Below are 25480 nucleotides of genomic sequence, written 5' to 3' on the forward strand. Positions count from 1 at the left end.
AAAAGGCACACATATTATTGGGGAATATATTTTATAACTTTTTTTTTTACCCATGAGTTTTTTTTTATCTGCTATACTTCCAATTTTTAAAACATTCTGATTTTTATTTGTATTTGTGTTTTATTTAGTAATCTTTTATGCTCAGAATGATTTAGCTAAATGCCATGTCATACAGCAGTATTAAAAAATGTTAGAATATTGTTTTCACCTTGTAAGGGCACTAAGGGGTTGCTACAGTTGGTGGGCTAGTAATCACAGCCCATCCGCAGGTTCATCACTGCAAATTTTGGTTAGCATATTGAATTGGAAAATGTTAATCACTCTGGCTTAAAGGCCCTATGGCTCACACCTCTGTGTGACTGAGAAAGTTACTCGGACGTTTTAGACATTTTGTTTCAGGGTTTACATTCTACACTACAGTTTTCAGTTTACAGGGACTGTTTTATTTTCATGATGATTCTTTTAAGACACTTTTAAAGTTCAGAGCATTAAGCTGCAAGCACTGTACACTATAGTTTCATTAATCTATAAGACTGCTTAGTGCAAAAAGTAATTCCTATGTATCTAACTGAAATGTCATAGTTGAAATGTGAAATTACAAAATGTAGGCTTAGTCTGCACTCCTTTTTAGCTCTTCTCCTCCACTTATTCCTAAGGTTCTAAAGGATGTGATGTAAATGGGGCTGGCCTATTTTTATTCACAAGTCTTGGATAAAACTGAGCCTAGAGTCCACCTAACATACTCTAAATGCTCAGATAATGCTGCTACTGCTGCTGACATGATAACCTTTATTTGTTTTATAGTCTTCTGTTGCTTTTTCCCCATTTTGTTGTTGAAATTATCTGTAGACTTGAATAAAAAAATCTCTTTGTTTACAAACCTATTTCACGTTTGACTGAAATGTCTCTGTAGAACAATGCTAATCCATAAAAAAAATGCACACCATTTGTACAAATTAAATTTTTTTTATTCCTAAAAGTGCCTTTTTGTCATGAAGTGCTTAACTTGAATGACATGTCTATATCACATTGCAGGTCTTCATTAGTTATATCTATTTTGCATTAACCACTTTTTTTCTTTGTGTAACAAAAAACATGTTTTAAAATACATAAAAAGATGCTTTACTCAATTTTGTATTTACTTAGTTCCAGGAAACATCTTAGTACTTGTTTTAGAAAGTGTAAATTAATTCTGATCTGCTTCTGCTGAGCCACACTTAACTCTCTGTCAGTGACAAAGAGAGGGACTACCCATTGAAACGTTTGTGGTGCACAGGTGGCTTGAAGAAATGGGGTAAGATCTTCTGTGGCACAGTAGTGTGTGCAAGTCCCCCTTTTTTAAAGTGATACTGACAGCCATCACCTGCTGTTGTATTTTAATTTGTATCAGCTTTAAATTCCTTATAAACTAAATCTGCAAAGTTTTTTCGCTTCATAATTATGGTAGCACGAATTACAGACCCACGGAGCAGCCATGTTTGTTCCCCAAGAGAATAAATATGCCCAATCACAAACCTGCAACCCCCCTACTGCTTTCAGCCGGTGTGTGACAAGCTCAGCTCCGTTGTCTATGTGTAATGGGGAGGGGGGAGGGAGAGCCCTTAGAAGCACACAGGCTATTTAAATTCTTTGTGCGAAGAGCAGAAAGGGGGGACAGCCCTTTGAAGTAGGCAGGCAACGGAAAGATCAAGCCTGCCTGCTATCTAGTTCACAACGCCATGCGATGCTATGCGAGGGAGGGAGAGAGGGAGGGGGAACTCTTTAAAGCAAACTGAATCCTCCCAGTTTATGATGTAGTCCTTTTGACAGATCGAGAAGCTACAGTCGGGTTCAGGATCTTCAGTAGGATTTATGTAGAGAAACAGGACTTTTAGGAAAAAAACAGTCAACATGACCTATAGGTGGGTTTGGAAGTAGGTTCATATTTTTATAAAAAAAAAATTTGGTGTCAGTATCACTTAAATACCTGACAAAAGCAACTGTATAGAAGATGCAGCTGTGGACTGACTTCTGTATTGCATTATGTAGTATCAGAGCCTCTAAACATATCTGACATGGGGACATAAATTGAACCGTGTGGTTGTTTTCACATGTTTGCTGTTTTGTGACTTGTGGCAGGATTTCAGACACAAATAACAGGCCTGTTTAATAGGGATGCACTGAACCCACCCTGACGGATTCTGCCGGATCCCAAACCGAATCCAAATCCTAATTAGCACATGCTAATTACGATAGGGAAGGGTTAAAATGTGGCGCACACTGCAAAATTTACCCCCCTAACATTTAACCCGTTACGACTGCTAATTAGCATATGCTAATTATGATACGTTTTGGCTGGGACCGTGGATTTGGCCGAAACCGAACCATGTCACTGGCAGTTTATCTAGGTTTGCTTCAACAGCAGCATATCAGCAGTTTTCTTCTGGCTTGATTAGATTTCTTCTAGCCCTTCTCAGAAAATAAAAGTGACATTCAGTAGCATGCATGCTTGGAAGTCAATGTAGATTCTGTCAAATGGGTCCAGGGAATTAATGTATTAGTGTGGAGCTATTAATGTCTTTTTTGAGAAAGCAGGTGGGTACAATATTGTGGTTTAATATTTAATGTATATCTTGGATTATTCAGTAATCTACACTTAGGGACCAAGTGCTCATAGATTTTTTTTATTTTACTGTGTTTTCACTTTGTTTCAACATGTTAGTACAATTTTCAATCAATAAAGGAAATCTTGTTTTAAGATGTGTGTGCACTATTCAGTTGCTAAGGAAATTCTTTATGTTTAAATCTTTTATTGAACATGTTGATGTTAACATTTAGTTAAAGGAAGCAAATAAGTTAAGCAAGCACCAAATCCAGGAATTGGTTCAGGATTTAACTGAAGTCTTCATTTTCTGTTTTATAAGCATCGGTATGGAGGAGCACTTCCATAACTGTTCATTAGCTTGCCTAGGTGCAGCAGAAAGTACATTTGGCAACATCATTAGCATCATGGTTCCAATAGGAAAACCGAGAGATGTGTAACCCCTCTCCCCGCGAAAAATGGTAAAAAAAACTGACCCTCATAACATCTACTGGCTGACAGTTCTGCAACCAGAAACAGCACTAGACATTTCAAAGGGCATTCTTCCGATGGCTCAAAGAGGCTGTCACACGGTTTATTAAGAATTTAAGACTCGCCTATTAGGGCTGACAGCACTGAGATTTGGACATTTAATGTATTTATTGCCAATCCTTTATCAAATACTACTTGTAGAACTTTCAAGATGACATTTATTTAACGTACTTGACTTTCTTCACTCTGTTTTTCAATAAACCTCTCGAAAAAGTCTCCAGACTCATGAATAAATTAGTGCAGGATTTTCTTGATTGGAGGAGAATATTAATTGCTTCTGGAGAAAATCTTTGCTTCACTAAAAGGAGCCGGTCAAGTTCCATGCCATTGGTTTCAGTCTGGTCAAACCCTGTCAAAACATCTCCCACTGAGAAAAGCTGGATATTGGGGAAAGATCAGAAAGGTCTTACTGGACATCTTTGTTAGAATAGAAAACCAACTTCTCTTGGGCCAGAAGTGTGTGAACATTTAATACTGTACAGCAGGAGTCCCCAACCTTTCTTACTCGTGAGCCACAGTCAAATGTAAAAAGACTTGGGGAGCAACGCAAGCATCATAAAAGTTCATGGAGGTGTCAAATAAGGGCTAAGATTGGCTATTAGATGCCTCAATGCACACTGTCAGCTTACAGGAGGTTTTATTTGGTAGTAAATCTTGTTTTTATTTAACCAAAACTTGCCACCAAGTCAGGAATTTAATAATAACTACCTGGTTTGGGGGCACTGAGAGCAACATCCAAGGGGTTGGGGAGCAACATGTTGCTCATGAGCCACTGGTTGGGGGATCACTGTTGTAGAGACTCGTTTCCCCTCTGATCTTCAAAATAATCCAGGGTATCATTGGTATTTGTAAAATATATATAGAGATCAGTGGAAAGTACCATCTGAAGAACTCTGCATTCAAGTAATCTGCTTGATCTGCTCACAGTGCAGAACAACTCTACCTTGTGGTTGTTTCTGGTTTCTATTAGATCTATATGACGTCTCCCCCAAAAATTGACAATTCTCTGAAAAACTGTCTGGTCTAATAACGATTTCCCTAGTTTAACCCACCTTCTGAGTTGATTTTCAAGTACATTGTCTTGATCTCAAATATGGTTTTTAAAATAAGGATGCTGGAACTGCCACAATCAGCCAGCTGATAAGGAATTATTAAAATCCCTTTTGCCCTGACAATTGCTGCTACAGTAAATTCTTATTCCGAAGGGTAGTACCCTGAACTGGACATGATAAAATTTCTGTTTGATTTGTGTACTAGAAACACGTTCTTTAAAGGTTTCTTCTCAAGCTGACTACCAGTGATGGAGTTAAATGAATTTTTTAGGTAGGTGAGAAGAAAATTTGATTTTGTAACAATTTTATATGGTCTGAAATACCCAGATAGTGCCATTCTGGAACAAAAAGCTGGACAGTCACCCCACAGGCAAGAAACTTCTTGTGTCAGAAATTAAAAGTTAAAAGGTCTACTTTTATTTTTATTCATTTCTAGAAGGTGACTTGAAGTTCCAAAAGGAATAACATTTTCTGATCTTCCTCAATCTTTAGTAGAAGAAGAGGTCTCTTTCCTTTAAGGTGTAGATCTTTAAGATTTTAAGTTATTTCTCCACTTTCTTGTAGAATTATACTGAATATTGATTCTTGAATTTGATCAGGAAGAATTTTAGTAACTTATCCAAGTGATGACCTAGTTAAAATGTTTTTAAAGTTACGGCAGAAAACCAGATCTTCAGTTGCTAGAAGTGGATAGAACCATAGTTTTTGCTAATAACTATAATGGGAAATGTAATAAAAGTAGTAAAAGGAAAAAAAAAATTGGACAAACGAATAAAAATTTGCAGTTTGCAATTATTCTTCTTCTACAAATTTTCATTGTGTATATCACACTTTTAAGACGAGCTTGAAGGCAAAAACAACTTTTTTTAATACATTCACTGCGCCCTGATGCAAACTATAAAATTCACACAATCTTCCTTTTACTCGCAGAAATGGTTGCTGAACAGTTTTGTCGTATGCAAAAGCTATATTTAATTAACACAAAGAAAGATTTGTTGATGTAAAGGCATAAATGTTCACATTGCAAATATATTTTCCAATAAGTTTTATAAAATTTCCCCATTTATATTTTCTGCAGATGCATCACAGACAAAATTGGTTGCTTTTCTTTTATGAGCAAGCAACTGTAAGAGATCTTCCGGAAGAACTTTATCTTTAATGTCTTTGTGTAGTTTTTTTTTAACTAAAATTGTATACAGTGACTGACACTAGAAGCTGCAATAGCTGCTTTACACTGTGCAGAAGCTGCAGGATATGCATGCATGAAAGGACGCCCAATCTTTCTATCCACTGAATCCACTTTAACTCTTTGCCTGCCAAGCATATAGGTACTACATTCTTGCAGGTAATGGCTCTAACTACCAAGCAGGTAGTACCTACATGCTTTGCAGTTACAGGTTTCTCTCTGCACTGGCGGCTTTTGCAGAGAGTCAGAGGCGCCCTCAACCCCCTAAGCAACTAGCTAAGGGGGCTGTCACGTCTCATTGCAGGACTGGTCCCGAAACAGCAGACATGACTGATCATGTGTCTGTTGTTTGGGATGCGCCTTTCAGCCCCCTGTGCCTGCCTGCTCACTTCATGCTGCAAAGACTCTGTGATCCTCAAACCCTCCATTGCTGACACAGACCATCTTGCATACAAAAATAGTAAGTGGCCTTTCATTACACACATATACACATTTAGACACAAATCCAATCCATGCATTTACACACATGCACAAAACACTTTTTTCTTTTTGCACACTTTTCCACATATTTACATACACACAACTTTTGGAAGTGTACCCACATGCATACACAAATACACAGTTCTTAGTTCTTAATTTTATCAGTTTTTCTTTTTCCCTAAAAAATTCTTTACTTTACAGTGTGATTATTGCATCAGGTATTCAGGTATTGCCATTTAATTTGTCTAATTATATTTGATTTTTGTGTTTTATCTTTGCTATGTTGTTCTTTTTTTTTTTTTTTTAGCATAGCTTTGCAGTTTGGTATTAGAAAGACATTTTAACCAACTCTGTATTTGATAAAATGTCCTTTCCAGATATATATTTTTAAGGGTTTGTACTGTTTGGGGTCTTATGACACCCAATACACAGGCAGTGAATGTTGTCACAGAAGGTGAATTGGCAGCTGAGAAAATTCATAAGCATCATTTTTATTTTAAAGTCCTCATTCTGTATACTTTGGTAAATCTACACATTTTGGGCATCAAACTTTTCATTAGACCCGTGGCATTCATGTTTATGATGTTTTATCCTTGTATGTAAGAAGATGTGCAAGATAAATGTGGATTTACAGAAATGTCACTGCCTTTATCAAAGCTTTGCAGTTCAGTAGTTTCACATAGAAAGACATTTTTACTTTTACTGTTTTGGATTGGTCAGAATGTATACTTTCTAAAAAAAATATGATTTTTAGGAATCTGCATACTCTTAGAGGCTTTTATGAAATCTAAAACTCATGCAGGGCAAACCTATGCATATTGAGTATCAAACTGTTCAATGGAACCCTGGCATTTATATTAAGGATGTTTTATCTTGTACCTAATGATATATAGTAGATAAGATGCTGCAAAGTGGAAGCTTTGAGGTGATTTTCAGAAGTATCATGAAAACTGCCACCTTTATGAAAGCTTTGCAGTTTGATAGTTTGGAGCAGAAGATATATTTAACCAATTTGAATTTGGGAGAATGTGTTCTTTCCAAAAAGATATTGCTTTCTAGGGTGAACTTTCTTTTTTGTGGCTTTATCCCTCATCAAATGCAGTAAATTTGTTGATTTTGCAGCAGCTGAAATGACAAATGATTGATCACTATGAGTATTTTCATTTTGGGGCCCCTACATGCCAAATACTTATGTAAACCAATGCACATCAAACAATTCAGAAGACCCCGGATGTTCATATTTACGATGATTTATCTTGATACCTAATGATATGTGGGAGAGAAGCTGCAAATTAAAATATTATTCAAACATTTCAGAAATTTTGTTATAAACACCACTAATTTGAGGAAAGTATTGCAGTTGGATAGTTTGGAGTAGTAAAACATATTTACCCATTCTGGATCCGTCCGAATGTGTTCTTTACAAAAATGTTTGGTAAAACTCACAAGACACTATTTAATGGAGGTGAAATATAAGCAGCAGATGTTTTGGGAGCTTCCTGCTCCTCATAACATACTATGACATAGAAAGAAGGAAGCTACTGAAACATCTACAGTTTGAATTATAGCAGTTTTAAACACATTCATTGCACATGGTGCACTTTAGTGAACCTTGTATGCAGAATCTTTTTTCTTCTTTTCTGTGTAGTCACATGATGATAGTACAGAGAAAATGGCTACACCAGCATTTCACTCCATTAGATTGCATGCAGATTTACATGCAGGATCCTCTTAAAGGACATGTAAAGCTTCTGTCAGGACCTGCCTGTACTGGAACTCTGGACTCTATTTTAGGCAGGTTCTGCATTACCTCACTGAGCCACTGGAGACCTTGGGCATCCAGCCCTAAACATTCTGTTAACCCCTCTTCTTTGCTTCTGTGTTTATGTTCACCTTCTCCTCCCTTAATTAGCCCAGGTGGTTGTAATCAGACAATTAACGGGCCTTATAAGCCTGTTACAAGCAACCCCTGGTTGCTTGATCATTGAGCCCTTTTGCGATCCAGTGTCCTTACCTGCTTGTTCCAGTCCCTGTTCCTGCCTGACTCCTGCCCGCGTACCTGCCTGATTCCGTTCACCTTACCCTGTTCTACAACTCCTGTTCCTGACCTCCGTTTGATCTCCCGGTTTTGACCTCGGCCTGATTATTGGACTTTCCCTGTCTTCAGCCTGCCCCTGACCACTGCCTGTTATTCCGGACCCTCCTTGTTTGCTGCCAGTCCAGACCCCCTGCCTGCTTTACGGATTTGTTTCGTCTTCTGCCTGCCTCTGACCACTGGCCTGTTGTATGGACATCCATATTTCTTATTCAAGACTTCAATTATTTACTTGATTTATGTAAAAAGTTTTCTACAGTTCCATTTTTCAAAGAAGCTCCTGATAATATAAAGAGCAAGTTAATTATTCTTTTCCTTTTGGGCGGTGAGGCCGCAGAGTGGGCTAAAACCTGCATTGATGAAGAAGCACATTTTTTAGAAGACCCCTGTTCTTTTCTTTCATTTTTAAAGGCAACACTTACAGGAGATTTATGGTCAGTTTCAGATATATTTTCCTCCACCTCAAATCCTTCTGCTGTACGGCCCAGAACTTTCCAAGTCACTCCTCTGGTTCCAAGGTATTCACCAAGGCCCAAAAACTGCAAACCTGCTTCAACTTCTTTCAGTGAGTTTTCTGAGGTAGAAGAATTTTCTGAGGAAGAGGTTTGTGAAGATTCACCTGATGAGGAAGATTGGCAAGATATTTTTGACGACAAAGAATGGGAAGATTTGGATTCAGATGAGGAAGAAATACCTACGGCATTTACCACTAGGTTTAAAGGCCGGTCTATCTCCAAGAACTCTTCTATTCCTCTGTCTGTTTCTTTTCCTGCTGTATCAGCCCCTCAAGATCTCAGGCCTGAACCTCAATTTGTTTGTTTATCGAATATAACCAAGGCATCTCTGCCGTCTCCAGCTCCTGTGCCTGCACCTCTGCTGTCACCTGCTCCAGCCTCTGTGCCAGTGCTTCAGTCACCTGCTCCAGCCTCTGTGCCAGCGCTTCAGTCTCTTGCTCCAGCCTCTGTGCCAGCGCTTCAGTCTCCTGCTCCAGCCTCTGTGCCAGCGTTTCAGTCTCCTGCTCCAGCCTCTGTGTCAGCGTTTCAGTCTCCTGCTCCAGCCTCTGTGCCAGCGCTTCAGTCTCCTGCTCCAGCCTCTGTGCCAGTGCCCCAGCAACAGCGGCCTTGTCCAGTTCCAGCACCCAGACAGCGGCCTTGTCCTGCCTCAGCTTCGGTGCCTGAACTGCAACCCTCGGCTTCGGTGCCTGCTCCTGCCTCGGTGCCGGCTTCTGTGCCTGCTCCTGCCTCGGTGCCGGCTTCTGTGCCTGCTCCTGCCTCGGTGCCGGCTTCTGTGCCTGCTCCTGCCTCGGTGCCGGCTTCTGTGCCTGCTCCTGCCTCGGTGCCAGCGGTTGTGCCTGCTCCTGCCTCGGTGCCAGCGGTTGTGCCTGCTCCTGCCTCTGAGGACAAAACTGCTTCCGGACCTGCCTTCCCTGCTACTGGATCTGGTAGTTCTGGTGTCCCAGACTCTGCCAGTTCTGTTGCAGTGTTTGGTGGTCTTGTTGTTTCCCTGGGCGTCTCTCTTCCACCTGTAGTGGGTGTTTTGTGTGGCAACGACTCCGCTGTGGCTCCTGACCCTGGCAACGACTCCGCTGTGGCTCCTGACCCTGGCAACAACTCTGCTGTGGCTCCTGACATTACATTAACATTTACTTATAAAGCGCCAACATATTCCGCAGCGCTGTACCCTGGCATTTCATCCACTCTGGCTCCTGACTCTGGCGACACTCCTGTTCTAGTTTCCAGCTCTGGCAACTTTTTGCTCTGGCTCCTGACCCTAGTCACTCCTATGTTCTGGCTCCAGTCCCTGGCATCTCCGTTGCTGTGGTTCCTGGACTTGGTTACTCTTCTGTTTTGGCCGCTGTTTCTGATGAACCACCTATTATGGCATCCACCTTGTTTGGGACTTTTTCTAAGAAGTTTTTTCCTTTGGTTTAATTTATGTTTTTAAGCCTTAAGAACATTTTTGTTAAGAAAATGTTTGAAAGATGTCCACCTGATCCAAGGGGGGGGGTTAATGTCAGGACCTGCCTGTACTGGAACTCTGGACTCTATTTTAGGCAGGTTCTGCATTACCTCACTGAGCCACTGGAGACCTTGGGCATCCAGCCCTAAACATTCTGTTAACCCCTCTTCTTTGCTTCTGTGTTTATGTTCACCTTCTCCTCCCTTAATTAGCCCAGGTGGTTGTAATCAGACAATTAACGGGCCTTATAAGCCTGTTACAAGCAACCCCTGGTTGCTTGATCATTGAGCCCTTTTGCGATCCAGTGTCCTTACCTGCTTGTTCCAGTCCCTGTTCCTGCCTGACTCCTGCCCGCGTACCTGCCTGATTCCGTTCACCTTACCCTGTTCTACAACTCCTGTTCCTGACCTCTGTTTGATCTCCCGGTTTTGACCTCGGCCTGATTATTGGACTTTCCCTGTCTTCAGCCTGCCCCTGACCACTGCCTGTTATTCCGGACCCTCCTTGTTTGCTGCCAGTCCAGACCCCCTGCCTGCTTTACGGATTTGTTTTGTCTTCTGCCTGCCTCTGACCACTGGCCTGTTGTAAGGACATCCATATTTCTTATTGCTCACTTAATAAATCATGTTTCAGCAACATAACTTGTTTCCTGCCTATCAACAAGCGCAGTACCCCCTTTATCCATATTAGGCATATAAGCTCCTACCTGCCAGCCACCCACCTGTGGCTGCTCCTGACACCTACATTTGCCTACAATGTATATCAGTTGGGCACGTTTCCCCCACCCAAATGGCATCATTTGTACTGCATATATCCCCTCCGCTTGCCAGCACCATCACATTTTCCTAAAGCAAATAGCAGCTTTCACCCAGTGGCCATTTTCCCCGATACATAATCAGATACATTTAAATCTGCAAACAGCATACACACACAGACCCTTATTCAGCACACATTTCATCAAGAAAGCAGGCTCACACAGGCAGAACTGTCTTTGATTATAGTTCTGCTTTGTTTGAGCTGAGCTCAGGAGGAAAAAATTGAAGCAGACAGCTAGAGCAGAGTTTCTATGGGTACCAGCAATGCCATCTCTTTACTGGCTGCTAGACTGGAGGGCTTGTTTAGTAATCTGAGCTTAGAACAACTGAGCATGCCCACAAGCCAAAAGCCAAGGCAAATTCCTGAGGGAGGGGCCGAGTGGGTTACAGGAAGAGTAGGAAATCTAAGTGATTAAGGAGATGTTGCAGCCTTACTATTAATCTCTGGACAAACAGTGTGGCAGGTATTGAAAGATTTCAAAGAGACTGTTCACTTATTTTTTTTTTTTTGTGTGTGTGGGGTTTACATGTCCTTTAAGGTATATACCCCTAAAATTGGCTTGTTTGGCTAGTCTACTACGGTCCTTGCACAATGTGATTTTAAAACCTGCCTGATAGATATCTTCCTGATCCCTTGCCAGATACCTGTCCGACTCCTTGGTTTGCTCCAGTATAGGACCAATTATTAACCCATTATGGAGGGGGCAAGTCCACAGCTAATTACCCCCTATGGCCATCATTACCTAGGGTTACCACTCGACCAATATTTTACCAGCCTGGCTAAATAAAATGATGCCTGATGTCAACATTGATTCTAGAAAAGATGACAACCCTACTTTTATCATTTATCTTACATTTTTGTGTTGCTTGTTCTCACGTTTGCAACTGGTTTATTTCTGTTTGAATTTCCCCCAGTTCTTGCATAGTGTGGGGGATACCAACCTCACTACATTTTTAACCTTTTCCCCTATTAATAACATTAGCATCAGGGATCAATACTCTAGGTCAGTGATCGCCAACCTGTGGCTCATGAGCAACATGTTGCTGCCCAACCCCTTGGATGTTGCTCTCAGTGCCCCCAAACCAGGTAGTTATTTTTGAATTCCTGACTTGGGGGCAAGTTTTGGTTGAATAAAAACAAGATTTACTACCAAATAAAGCCTTCTGTAAGCCTAAAGGCTACCTAATAGCCAATCTTAGCCCTTATTGGGCACCTTCATGAACTTTTATGATGCGTGTGTTGCTCTCCAAGTCTTTTTACATTTAACTGTGGCTCACGAGTAAAGCTGGCCATACACGCACCAATGATATCGTACGAATACTTGTTTCGTACAATATTCGGTGCATGTATGGCGGCTCAACGAGCCGACCGATATCGAAAAAGGCTTCGGATATCGGTCGACTTGCCGATTGCCCAGGTTAAAAGATTTTGATAGGCACCCTATCAAAATCTTTTAACTTGGCCGATCGGTGAAAAATCTACGTTCAGGGCTGAATTGGCAGAAGGAGGTAGAATTTGTATTGTTTCTACTTTGATATTAGACAATTCAGCCCTAAACGTCTGTGGAGGGTGGGAACGATCTTTAATGCGACCATTGGTTGCACGAAAGATCGCAAATCGCTACACGTATGGCCACCTTAAGAAAGGTCGGAGACCCCTGTTCTAGGTGGAATATGTTGACACCGAAAAATCTACTATGAAAATCCCTGAATCTGCTTCATTGCTAGGACAGCTTCCATTTATAAGACAGTGACACCCAGCCACAGATCATACTTTTTTTTTTTTTTTTTTTTAACCTGGAACAATGAATGGATCTTGTACCCTATTGTGTTATATTTGTTACTTTGTGCAATACGTTTAAAATACGTAAAAAGAATTTAGAACACTATAATACGTACACTTTTTAGCTATGCACGCTAATGCCCTGGGTTACTTAGCTGCTGTTACTTGTGGGTACGACTGACACAGTAACACACAGCATAATGGTGCGCACCACAGCTTCTTTTTTTTATTGGCTGATTCTTTCGACGATCGGGACCGCGCGCGTCTCACCACGTGATCCGAGGGGACTCGTCACGTTGCGTCTTTCTCTGGCTTTTCATTGGTCAGAGTAAAGGGAAGCACAATTGCGCCGGCTACGTGGGCGGGATATGGGGAGCGGGTGAAATAGGAGTGGGAAAGAGAAGGCCGCGACGGGAACGAGCGACCTCGGGCGCCATTTTGTTGGGAAACAAATAGGCAGAAGTGCGGAGTAGAGGAGGAAGAAAATCGGGAGAGGGACCGCGAGTCGACTAGGATAGCAGCGCAGTCGGGAGACGACTGCTGCGATTATTAATTGGACGAAGAACCAGGCGGTCGGACGCTGTGACAGCAGTGGAAGGTGAGATACTGTTCTGTGCGGCCTGTGGTTTGGTTTGGTTCTTTGAACTACTTTAATAAAATACCCGTGCCATTTTACGTCTCTGCTTTCTATACATTTAGCTTGTAGTGTGCATTGCGTTCTTGGCACTCGTACTTAAATGCACTTATTTACATTTTCTTTTGTTTCTGTTTCTTACGCCAAACGGAGGCCACATGTATGTGTCTGTATGTTAGGCAGTCCTGTGGCTAGTATCGCATTAGTAAGCATTATTTACTCCCTCATATTCAGGCTTATTGTGCGCAGCCCTCTATGCATGAAGTGAGGATGCAAGTTGTAGCTGCCATACATAGTTTGCCCTTATGAGCTTATGTGAAAATTGCATGGAGCTAATTATGTTTTGCTGTTTTCCGCGAACAGGAACTTTAGAACAGATCTGGGGTCAGAGGTTGTAACAATTTCTGAATACTAAATATTACAGAGCATCAGGTTTGAAGAGTCAATAAACTGTCGAATTTAAGCAGAATAACAAAGGCAGGTGATTCCCTTGCCTTCTTCTACACCCATCACCTATAGCTGTGATGGTGTCCGTGTTAATACCATTGTCCTGAGTGTAAATAAAGCTTATTCTGGTCACATGGCAACAGTACAATGAGGAAATGACACTTAACTGATTTTTCATTTAATCTAGCCATATTTTTTTTTTTTTTTTTTTTTACATTTTACGTGGTGTTAAGTATTTTAAAAGTAAAATTACTCCTGCCAGGACAGGACTATTATAGTATATCGGACTGCTGAAGGCAGAGTAGATTGACACAAAAAGGCCTTTCCTTCTCTGTACATTAAGACTTTGGAGCATATAATTTTAGTCAGATGTCAAATATAGTTGGAGTCCACCTTTTGTGCAAGTTGTGTTGCATGAGCTCAAATTTCATATTGTACACTTATTTTTGGAAGGCCTAAGCGTTCTAGAGAATATAGCTAAACAAAGGGTGACATGAAGATCAAAACAAATTTAGGAGCTTTTAGAAAAGCACCAGTAAGGGTTGTGTTTATTTAAATTCTAAAGGTGCCCATACACTATAAGATCCGCTCGCTTGGCGATGTCGCCAAGCGAGCGGATCTTCGCCCGATATCCCCACCTACGGGTGGGCGATATCGGGTAGCAAGCTGCTTTAAAAAAAAAAAAATACATTTGAGTTTATGGGGCAGTCGGTTGGGGGGCCGCATCAACGAGCCGATGCGGTCCCCAATCCGACCGGATTTTCTAACCTGGCCGATCGAGATCTGGCCAATTTCAGGCCAGATATCGGTCGGCCAGGCAGCTCTGTTCTGCCCATACACGGGCCGATTAGCTGCCGAATCGGTCCAAGGGACCGATATCGGCAGCTATAGTCGGCCCGTGTATGGGCACCTTAAGTCTAAGAAAATAACTAGAGCACTGTTAAATATATAATTTAAAACAATGGCACAACTGTAATATTCTGCTAAGAAAATGATGTCTTGCCAAAATTCAGTGATGGGACAATGAGAATTAAACAAGTGGCAGTTGAAGGAACTGGAAAAATCCAAAGTTGAGATGGGAGAACCTGGTGTGGAGGACCATACTAAACCCCATTTGGACATGCGTTTCTCTTTGCAGAGATCGCCAACCTAATGAATCTTTGTCCAGTTTGGTAACCAGGGCTGCTAGTGTTTGTCCCTGAGCCAGAGTAGCAGATCTGTGCATTACAGTAATTGAGCAGATGGACTTTTCATATCTGCCTGATCTAAATCAGCCAAAAATCTGTTTAAAGGAACAGTAACACCAAAAAATGAAAGTGTATAAAAGTAACTAAAATATAATGTGCTGCTGCCCTGCACTGGTAAAACTCATGTGTTTACTTCAGAAAGTCTACTATAATTTATATAAATAAGCTGCTATGTAGCCATGGAGGCAGCCATTCAAAGGAGACAAGGCACAGGCACATAGCAGATAACAGATAAAACACTATTGTATTCTACAGAACTTATCTGTTATCTGCTATGTAACCTGTGCCTTTTCTCCTTTTTTTCCAGCTTGAATGGCTGCCCCCATGGCTACACAGCAGCTTATTATATAAATTATAGTAGTGTTACTGTAGCAAACACACGAGTTTTACCAGTGCAGGGCAACAGTGCATTATATTTTAGTTACTTTAAAGCTCTTTCATTTTTTGGTGTTACTGTTCCTTTAACATACTGTCATTTGGGCCACTGAACTGCTGCGTTTGCAAGTATTGGCGCTTGTATAACTAGTTTTGAAGTTAATTTCCCTGGTCCTTTAGGTTTTGTCTAGGAAAATAGTATTCATTTCTGAATATCCTATTTTAGGCGTTGGTTCTGGGCTTTCTATTGAAAATGCAATGTTCTTTTACCATGTAAAATTAAAATTGAGAAAAATACCTTTTTAAAAGTGTATTTTCAATCACAGTTGTGTTATAAGTAAGCAAGTTATGGTGATAATGAAAAATTTTTTTTTTTCAGTGCTAAGGACATGTAATAGGATCAACCATTTCGGCACCGTAGTATGCCTTTTCTTCAGTTATAGTAATGCATACTTGCCTTAAGAGTAAAAGGCTTTTGATGGCCCAAATCCACCTTTGCAGTATGCATGGCTAATATACCAACAAAAGCAATTTAAAATCTGTAATCAGTCCTTCAAGCAAAAATTAGATATAAATGAATGCGCCTGCTGGAGCCTGATTCCCATATATGTGTGTGGCATACGTTCAGTTTATAGTGAAAGCTTGAGATTATTTAAGCCAGCTGTCAGTGGCTATTCCCCCACCTGTTAGCAGCAGTATCGCCATAGGCAACGCTTTTCTCTTAAATGAATCGAAAGCAGCTGTCTGAGCTTGGCCATTTAGATTACCACTTGAACTAAAGTACCCATGTGCTGCTGGTCTACATAGAGGCTTACATTAGTTTACCCAGATTTGATCCGGAGTGCACAGGATCAAATGCAAACTAACTAAATAGTTATGTCCCATGTTGACAAAAACACTTGTTAAAGGCGCATTGCTATACTCACTGCAATAGTGGTGCAAGCCTTCCGCAGGACTGACAGGTCCTCATCCTCTATCGAACTGTTTCTGTAACAGAGCTGCACACACAAACATATGCATCCTGACGAAGGGAGGGTGTATCCCCCCCGAAACATTGATCAAGGTGGTCATAATCCATGTTGACAAAAGTCACTGCCTGACTAACAGGTTAGAGAGACGTTGTGTTCTGACTATTCAATTATCCATCTGTTTACTACAGCCTTATAGATTACATTTTTAGGGTTAACCTTATCTCAAAGATTAAGTGCAACCAGAGAGATTCTGTGAAATTTCCTTCAAAAATGGTAATTTTGATCACAGACCCCCACGTGGGTACAACTCGTAGTTTAACCTTTTTAGAATAGGACCCTCATGATTTTGTGATTTTCAATAAGGACCCAAGATTTAGGGGCACATTTACTAATCCACGAACGTCCAAATGCGTTTTTTTCGTAGTGATCGGTATTTTGAGACTTTTTCGAGCTCAATACGAAAAAGTCGCGACAATTCGCGAAAGTCGTAATGGCTATGCAAAAGTCGCGACAATTCTTGCAAGTCGTAACAACTACGAAAAAGTTGCGACGTTGATGAAAAAATCGCAAAAAATACGAAAAAGTCGCAAAATGTTCGTTTGGGATTTGGATTCATGGATTAGTAAATCAGCCCCTTAGTGTAGAATTATGTTAATTACTGTAATATGTTGTATAAGGAAATTTCGCTGTGTTAATGGGTATTATGGCAAACCACATTAATGAGCATGGAGGCACAATTTTGGGTCCCAACCCTGGGGTTAAGAATTGCTACCTTCACTAAAACAAATCAAGCTAATCTCCCCGAAATGCCATCCCACTGGCGAAAATGTAAATCGCTGGTGGGATGGCATACACGGCGCCGGTGAAATTGCAGCGCTGCGTGTGCCATCCCAGTGGCGATTTACATACTCGCCGGTGGGATGGTATTTCGGGGAGACTAGTCGCCCGCGACAAGGGACATTTTGTTGTGGGCAACTCATCTCCCTGTGTGCCACAGCCCTTATGCTCTTGTATACAAGCAGCTTCTCAATGTGGATCTGTCATCCACACATAAAAAACCCTTTATAATAAAAGCCTTTTTCAAATAAAACATGACACCCAAACTTATTTTTTTTTTAATACATAAATACCCATTATGAAAACTTTTAAAAATCTCAACTGTCAATCATATGTTGCCTCTATGTCGTAGGCACAGAGGTGGGTCAAACAGTTACTTTCACTTTCAATTCAGAACGTCTTGGATGTTGCTGCACTCCTTACATTTCCCCTCCCTCCTCACCATCTAATTTTGTAACAAGTGCATGGACTTGAGTATTAGGTCCCCCCATACTGGCACAGAAACAAGATTTTGGTAGGATGCAGAGCTTTCCTTATTAACAGTGTTCACAAAATGGCGCCTGCCTGCTTGCTGCAATTGTGAATTCCAAGGCTGCAGAAAATAATATTCAAATAATTTCTGTAGTGTAAGTGAAATTTATTTTGCTTGACAAACGCAATAGAAAACAATTTGGAATTATTTCTTAGGGTGACAGGTCCACCTTTAAAACTGGTGCTTATTAAACATTTATCTTGTTTTTTTTTTTTTTCATCATACATTGAATGTGCTAGACAGAGTATGTATTTAGAAGAATTTAGGCTCATCCACCTACAATAAAAAGTTTTATTACCGTTGAGGGAACCTCAGCACATCTGAGCAGATGAGCTAGGGCGCAGGAAGCAATTTGTGTACTTTCTTTGAAAGCACAACTGAAATGGTATAAAAGGCATAGGGCTCTGAACACAACCACTCTCGCTCATTATTGATCCATATTTCCAGCTGCCTGGTAGTTAGTATTTATCTCTCAGCCTGTGCACTCAGCTGTGCTCATAGCTTACTGTTGTTGACTTGAAAGTCATTACTTTAATTATCATGTGCAATAGGGTTTAAGCTCAACTGTGTCATGCAACCACTGTATTAGCGATGGTATGGTATTCCTTATATTCACTGTTGCAGACAAGTAGCAAATGGCAATTTTACATAAGTATGCCCTGTCGCCTAGACCACTTATCAAATAGAGCTGGCCAGAGGAATGTTTTGCTGTTCCTAAGCTTGTATATAATGTTTAGGGACGTATTGATGAAATGCTGAAAATAGAGAAAAATATCTTGATCTTTAAATCTGTGTGGCACTGACCAACAGGTAAACTGCTTAGAGTCTAGAGTGTTCTTGAGTGGTTTCTGACTTAGCAAATTGTTTCTTGTGACTTTTTTTTCCGTTGAAATATGTGACTGGTATCTTGACTGCCACAGGAATAACCCGTTAAAAATACATAAACATTGTATGTCCGACGGCTGATATCGCAAAAGCCTCGAATCGGTCATCTTGTCAGACAAATGATTTTTATCAGGCTCTGTTGATGGCGCCCAAGCAAAATCTGCGTTTAGGGCTGAATTGTTAGATAGAGGTAGACTCCCTATTATTTCTACCTCCATATCTGATGATTCAGCCCTCACCGTCAGTGGAGGGTGGGAACGATCTTACGTGCGACCTTTGGTTGGAAAAGGTTACAAAATTAGACTGTGGTGTATGACGTTCAACCTATAAGGCAATCATGGATCTTTATAAACATGCCATTTATTTCCAGCCCTGGATTTGTGGAAAGCCCCGGGCCTAGGGCGGCACCAAAGTGTTGACATTTTGCTCCCATATAGAGCAATTGGAACATCTCCCCACTGCTCCGTATGCGAGTGTACGAGGGAGGGGGGGAGGAGGAGTGGTATCTGTTTGCGCTTGCGGGTGGTGGGGGGTGCCCCGATTAGAAATCCAGCGCTGTTTATTTCACACCACTTTTTACATGATTAGGTGTAAAATATTCTGCACACCTTTTTATAAATAGGACAGTAATATTCTAAGGATTCTCATGTGAATTTGTAACCCCAGTGCAAAATTGTGATGCCCCAAATCCAGGATTTGGTTTGGGATTAGGCCAAAATTCAACCTTTGTTGGCAGGATTCGGGTGTGCCCAAATCCATGCTTCTGGGGAACAGAATCCACATCCTAAAAATCACGTGATGTTTTGTCATGTAAACACAGAAGTTGAATATTTTTTTGCCAGGTGCGTACCTTTTAACCCTTCCATGATGTAATTAGCATATGCTAATTAGGATTGAGGTTCTACCAGCCAACTGCCTTGCAACACTTGTTTTTCTGTAATATTTTTTTCTCCCGCTATCCTATCCTGTATCCCCACAAGGATTAGTTTACTCCTCCCTATCATGTAGGGAGATTTTGTAGTATGGTGTTGAATCAACATATTGCATCCTACAAGTCAGAAGTAGTTGCCTGGGTTAAAAAAATAATGGGACAGAGAAAAATCTGATGTGTAAACTACATGAATGGTTTGCCATCCAACGGGACGTTCTTGTTGGAAGGAGCTGCTGCATTTGCATACAACTCCAACATTAGATAAAATCTGACCCACAATGTGGTTGACATCTTCTGTGTATTGTAGCTATAAGGGCAATTATTGGCAGTTGTAAACTATTTGCTAGCTATCTGCCTTAATCTTCGCATTTCTTCCTGATTTTAAGGTAGATCACTTCTAGTACATAAACGATCACTACAGAATCATGCCCTTTAGACTTAAGTACATGAGAAGATTTGTAGGGGTAAAATGTGGGACTTGATTTTGGATTGCCCCCACTAGAGGAAAAACGTACTGGACAGAATTCACTGACAACATTAATGCTTATTTCTCCCTGGCATTAGGTCTCCTGACGCTTTCTCACCATGCATAATAGACTACATAGTGCCTCTACCAAAATCAAGAGCATTGTTATGCTCTGTCATGCTCTATGCAAAAAAAAAAGTTAGTAATAATGAAGTGGATTAGCCCCATTCCTGGGTGTATTATCCGTGATCAAATTGACATAAAATGCTTGAGGTACACATGGGAACCATGGCTAGATGCCAACTCCAGTGTATCTTTACTGGATGATTAAACCCTGAATATAATTTTATGTACACTCTAATAACTAGATGTTACATTGTTTAATCTGAAACTGTCACTGATTATGTGATGTAAATACTATCCAATTGTGATGTAAGTGCCAAATTTGGTTGTTTGGTTTTCTGATTTTTGTTTTGTAAAAATGCAAAATTAAAAAAAAAAAAAAAGCAAAAAGAAAAATCACTACGGATAAAAGTAAGACATGGACTTTTTGCACTCTACACTAAACTTTTTACTTCCTTTCTTTCAGGTACCATGTTCCTTGACAAGAAAGGTGACTGAAGAATCTGTAAGCATCTCATAATAGGCTAACTTTAAATAAATTAACCTGTCTCTGAGGTGACTAAAGGGGAATAATGGTGATTTTGCGCCGGGCCCGGCCGCCTGCTTCCGCCCCGACCAGCAATGAATCTTGACTCGCTCTCGCTGGCCTTGTCTCAAATCAGCTACCTTGTGGACAATTTGACGAAGAAAAACTACAGAGCCAGCCAGCTGGAAATACAACATGTAAGTGAATCTGCAGTAGTAGACCACAGTCTAAACAGGCTGCAACAGATCAGGGAGTGTCATTGTATTTATCTGTTGCTGATTTATTTACCTTATACCCTTGGCTGGTGCTCCTGTTAGGAGAAGACTGCACCAGCCCTGGGTAGCTGCGAGAGCACAATCCTCTTCCTTCTGTCTTCACTGCTTGCGTATGAGCAGTAAAGTGAAAAGCCGAACTTTATCAAAAAAGCATTCATTCGTTGGCCCTTCAATCATAGATAAAGAAGACGGACGAAGAGGATTGCACTCTTGCAGCTACTCGGGGCTGGTGTAGTTATCTCCTAACCGATGTTATATAGTAAGTGAATACTCACTGGGTGGGGTACCTAAAATTTTGGCACCCCCCAGGGATTTTTACCTTTCTTTCTCCTTTAAATGTCTGAAATAACAGATAATGACTGAAATTAACAGTGCATTAAATGCTTTATTGGAGTGGTTCACATTTAAGTGTGGTGTTCTTTTCCTGGGGAGTTGAGTTGGTCTTCGTTATTTATTCTTGATCATTATTTGCCTTTCTCTTCTAATAATAGTTTCATAGTCAATCCTCTATGGTTGCTGGACACAGTTACCTTAGTGTTATGGGTTATAGCCTAACAATTGCATTACAATTTAGTATAGTTTATATAAGGGAGTATAGATAGATCAGTATGGGTTTGCATAACTGAACTATGTAACTATGTTCCCTAATAAGCCAGCCAACAGAGAAACACAAGGCTTCCCGTTACCCTTCAGTTTTAATTAGGTGTTTAACCAAAGAATCTCTGCTGTTTCCCAATTCTAAAGTTATTGAATCCACATAAAGTTATATCTCTGGAATATGTTGGTTCACTTAAATTGTAGGTAACGGTACTTTGCCACTTGATGAAAAATCACTTTAGAAAATGCAATAATCAAGTTGATCTGTCTCCTGCACAGGGACGCAGATCTTTAGGCTAATGTCACACGTAGTATATTCTAATGTTCTAATCTGATGATGGGCAAAATGTGTGCTATAGCTTTAAAGGAGAAGGAAAGGTAAAAACTAAGTAAGCTCTATTCAGCATATGTTTCATCAAGAATAGAGGCTCAAACAAGCAGAACTGTCTTTGATTAAAGTTCTGCTTTGTTTGAGTTGAGCTCAGGAGAGAAAGGGGAAAAAAATTGAAGCAGACAGCTAGAGCTGAATTTCTATGGGAACCAGCAATGCCATCTCTTCACTGGCTGCTAGATGTTTAGTAATCTAAGCTTAGATCAACCGAGCATGCTCTTAAGCCAACAGCCAAAGCAAATTCCTGAGGGAGTGGGATGAGTGGGTTACAGGAGGAGTAGGCAATCTAAGTGATTAAGGACAACCAGTGTGGCAGGTATTGAAAGATTTCAAAGAGGCTGTTCACTGATTACATTTTTGCATGTGGGGTTTACATGTCCTTTAAGGGCGCTATTGAGACAACTGAAGGTATCTCTGCAGCTTGAGATTAACTCTTCATTAGCCTTTCGTTCTCCTTTAAGGGGTTTCTCTGGACATCCTAACTGTTTTTAAGCAGAGTTAAAGTCAGAATTTCTAGATAATTATCTAGTGCCCAGTGGTGTAATGACTTTCCTGGGTGCCTGCAAAAGGGAGAGATGGTAACTTAATGCTCATACCTCTTTTACCTCTTGTATCGGTTATTGATTGCTTTATATGTTACTCTGTATGTCCAATGTATGAAACCTACTTATTGTAGAGCACTGTGGAATGTTGGCGCTTTATAAATAAATGTTAATAATAATACCTGAAAAGAACACTCTTTATTGTGGCTTCTTCAGTAGTGCTGGTATAATCACTACAGTTCTAAAGATTGGGAAACCTGTAGGGTGTAACATGGTCGACCTAATGTTCTTGAAGTAAGGCAGCTAAATGGCTATGTCAGCAGTGTTTTCTCTATATGAGCTAAAGTGGCTGCTTAAAAAAGTGCTTGCCTTCCCCTTCAAGCCAAATATCAGTCAAATGTCGCCATTCTTAAATATGCACAGAATGTCTTTTGTACCCTTAACCTCTGGTGGTTGATGTTTCCCTAACTCATAAAAAAAAAAAAAGGCGTGAAAAGTATCTGTAGTCTAGTTAGAGCAAATTGAATCATAGTTTAGGCCAGTGCCACATGGATAAACGCAGGCAGAGAATCCTTCTCTACCCTCGAACAAAAAGCAAACAAAAAAACCCCCAAAACCTTTTGCTTGTGTTGCACACGGAGCCATTGTTGGCCAGGATGCATGCGGACACACAGCAAAATTTGGTACAAAACTGCTCTCGTGCAGTTTCGTGCTAAATTCTGTGCCTGCACCTGGGCTAACAAAATGGCTTTGGGAGCAGGTGCAACCAAAAGGGTTGTTTTGAGTGTAGGGCAGAATCTCGGCCTGCATTTATCTGCAGGCTGAGAATCTGCCACGTGTCACTGGCCTTACCATTAAAAAAAAAAATTTTTTTTCTTTTCTTCAAATATGTGGCTATGTTTGAGTTGGTAAACCTAAATCCAACACAACACCAAAACAAAACTTTTTCTTTTTTTTGTCTTTCATTCCTAGATTGTGAATCGACACGGTCCTGAGGCAGACAGGCACTTGTTACGCTGTCTATTCTCACATGTGGATTTCAGTGGAGATGGTAAAAGCAGTGGCAAGGATTTTCATCAGGTATTTCTTTCAAGACAATTAAAAAAATTTTAAAAAAAATTATAGCCCTAACTAGGGGTTTGTCTGATTAGTGCTAGTAGAAGCCAGGTGCAGCTTGATTTTCTGTAGTGCTTATAAACTGGTATAATACCATTGTAGAGAGATTTTAACTGTAAAAAGGTTTGTCCTAAGGGTGAGAGGGAAGTGGTTAAATCTCTGCAGCCATTGGTGACTAATATCTGTGTGCCATTGCCCTGAAAGACTCTGAAGGGCAGGAGTGTTCTTGTGGGTGATTGGATGGGGTATTGTGTGTAAGATTCTTGGGCAATCTAACTTAGTGGGGGCATACCCTCTTAGAAAATATGTAGATGTGCATCTTGCTACTAGCATGCTTGATTGGTATTTTAAACTATTTCTGGCTTAAAGCAATTTATTTTTTAAAAACATCTTATTTTTCCCACCAGACACAGTTTTTAATTCAGGAGTGTGCATCTCTGATCACCAAGCCGAATTTCATCTCTACACTGTCATATGCCATTGACAATCCTTTGCACTACCAAAAGGTATGTCAGCAAGTTTAGATGGAGAAAATAATGGGGGGCGAGTTTACATTTTAGAATACCAATTGGCACAGGTTATTCTACAGAGTCTTAACAAATAGCAAGTTTTACCAAATATCAGTTTCACCAAATAACAATGGCCGTTCTTAAAGTAGTTTTGTACAAAGACATTTAATTAAAAACTGACTTTTTTTCTTGAAATCTCACATCACTTAAGTATTAAAGTAAGAATGAAACAATAGCATTTTCTGTAGCACTAAAAGCAAACTCATATGTTGCATAGGGTCGCAGCTCTCTATAGCTACACTGACAGTGTCGGCCTGAGTGCTGCTACACTAAACGGAGATCGGTCAGCAAGAAGACACAATTGACAGCATTGCCGATTTTATAAAATGCACATTACCATTAGTTTACTTTCCTTAGTTTCCTTTCTGTATCTTTGCTTTTACTTAATGCATTTTTGACCTGTCAGTGGTGAACAGAATATCTTTTGAAAAGCCAACCAGGAGAAATCTTAGGAAAAGCAAAGAAATTAGGCATATTGCAATCCTTATATCTCACTGTTTATATCTCTACTGTTGATTTGCAACAGTAGTCTGCTACTTTTGCAGATACTATTTGTGAACACGAAGTGTTGAAAATTACTTTAGTTAAAGAAGACCAGTTTCCTAAAAAGCAATTCCAAATACTATTATGTTAATCAAAGTAAAATAAAATCTAATTACACTAAATATTTTAAATCTTGTTTCCTTTGATATACATCCTTTGGAATATACAGAACACATGGGCACCATTTTGTGGAAAATGTTTTCAAGCTAGGCTTTGGGTCATCCCAAAATCTACTATATGCCAGAAAGTGGTACTGATGCACCTGCCTATATGTAGGCTACCCAGTAATTCAGTGAGGGGGAGGGGAAATATAAGAAGGGCAGTTACATCAAGGAAGTGCAGAAGTGAAATTTTGCGGTTTGCTGTAACAGGTCCCGATTAAAGGACAAGCCAACCCAGAAAATATTTTTTTTCCTAATATAAAAAAACAATTCTAACCAATTTTGCAATAAACATTAATTACAAATCTGTAATGGATTTTGAGTTATTTTTATAAATAACTGCTATTAAAAGCAGTGTTTGTCCTTTTCAATTCTCTGCCTTGGTGGCTCTGACTCTTGAAACAATGTAACAAAAGCCAGCAGGTTCACAGACCTGTCTTGCTGGAGGAGACTGACATTTGCAACATTGTAACTTGGGTACATATATTCTTTAATTTCTTATGCATCTCTCCTTTCTTCTTTAGAGTCTGAAGCCTTCTCCCCATCTTTTTGCCCAGCTAAGTAAAGTTCTGAAGCTTAGCAAGGTTCAAGAGGTAAGAATATCAGCATTATTACATGATTTTAACTTTTAAATATATTTTGCTAAGTTTCAATTACTTAACAATTTAAGTATTCATATGTTTTATTTTAGGTTATCTTTGGCCTTGCCCTTCTTAACTCTTCTAGCTGTGAACTACGGGGATTTGGTAAGAAATTGTTATTCTTATGCTCTTTGAACATTTAAATGCAGGCAGTTAAAAGTACATGCAGGGGCTTAGAGTTGTTGCTGA

General features: G+C 40.2%; 1 protein-coding gene across 1 annotated transcript in view; it reads left to right on the forward strand.

Moving 5' to 3' along the window:
• Positions 1-12893: 12893 nt before the first annotated feature.
• cnot1 (CCR4-NOT transcription complex subunit 1) overlaps positions 12894-25480 on the forward strand; it is an 81077-nt gene continuing 68490 nt past the window's right edge. The window contains 6 exon segments of the mRNA NM_001097189.1: positions 12894-13080; positions 20397-20653; positions 23234-23341; positions 23785-23883; positions 25175-25243; positions 25342-25396. Of these exon segments, the coding sequence (NP_001090658.1) occupies positions 20552-20653; positions 23234-23341; positions 23785-23883; positions 25175-25243; positions 25342-25396 (433 nt within the window). The 5' untranslated portion in view covers positions 12894-13080; positions 20397-20551.

The sequence above is a fragment of the Xenopus tropicalis genome, chromosome 4 (genome assembly GCF_000004195.4).
Source record: "Xenopus tropicalis strain Nigerian chromosome 4, UCB_Xtro_10.0, whole genome shotgun sequence".
Taxonomy (NCBI): domain Eukaryota; kingdom Metazoa; phylum Chordata; class Amphibia; order Anura; family Pipidae; genus Xenopus; species Xenopus tropicalis.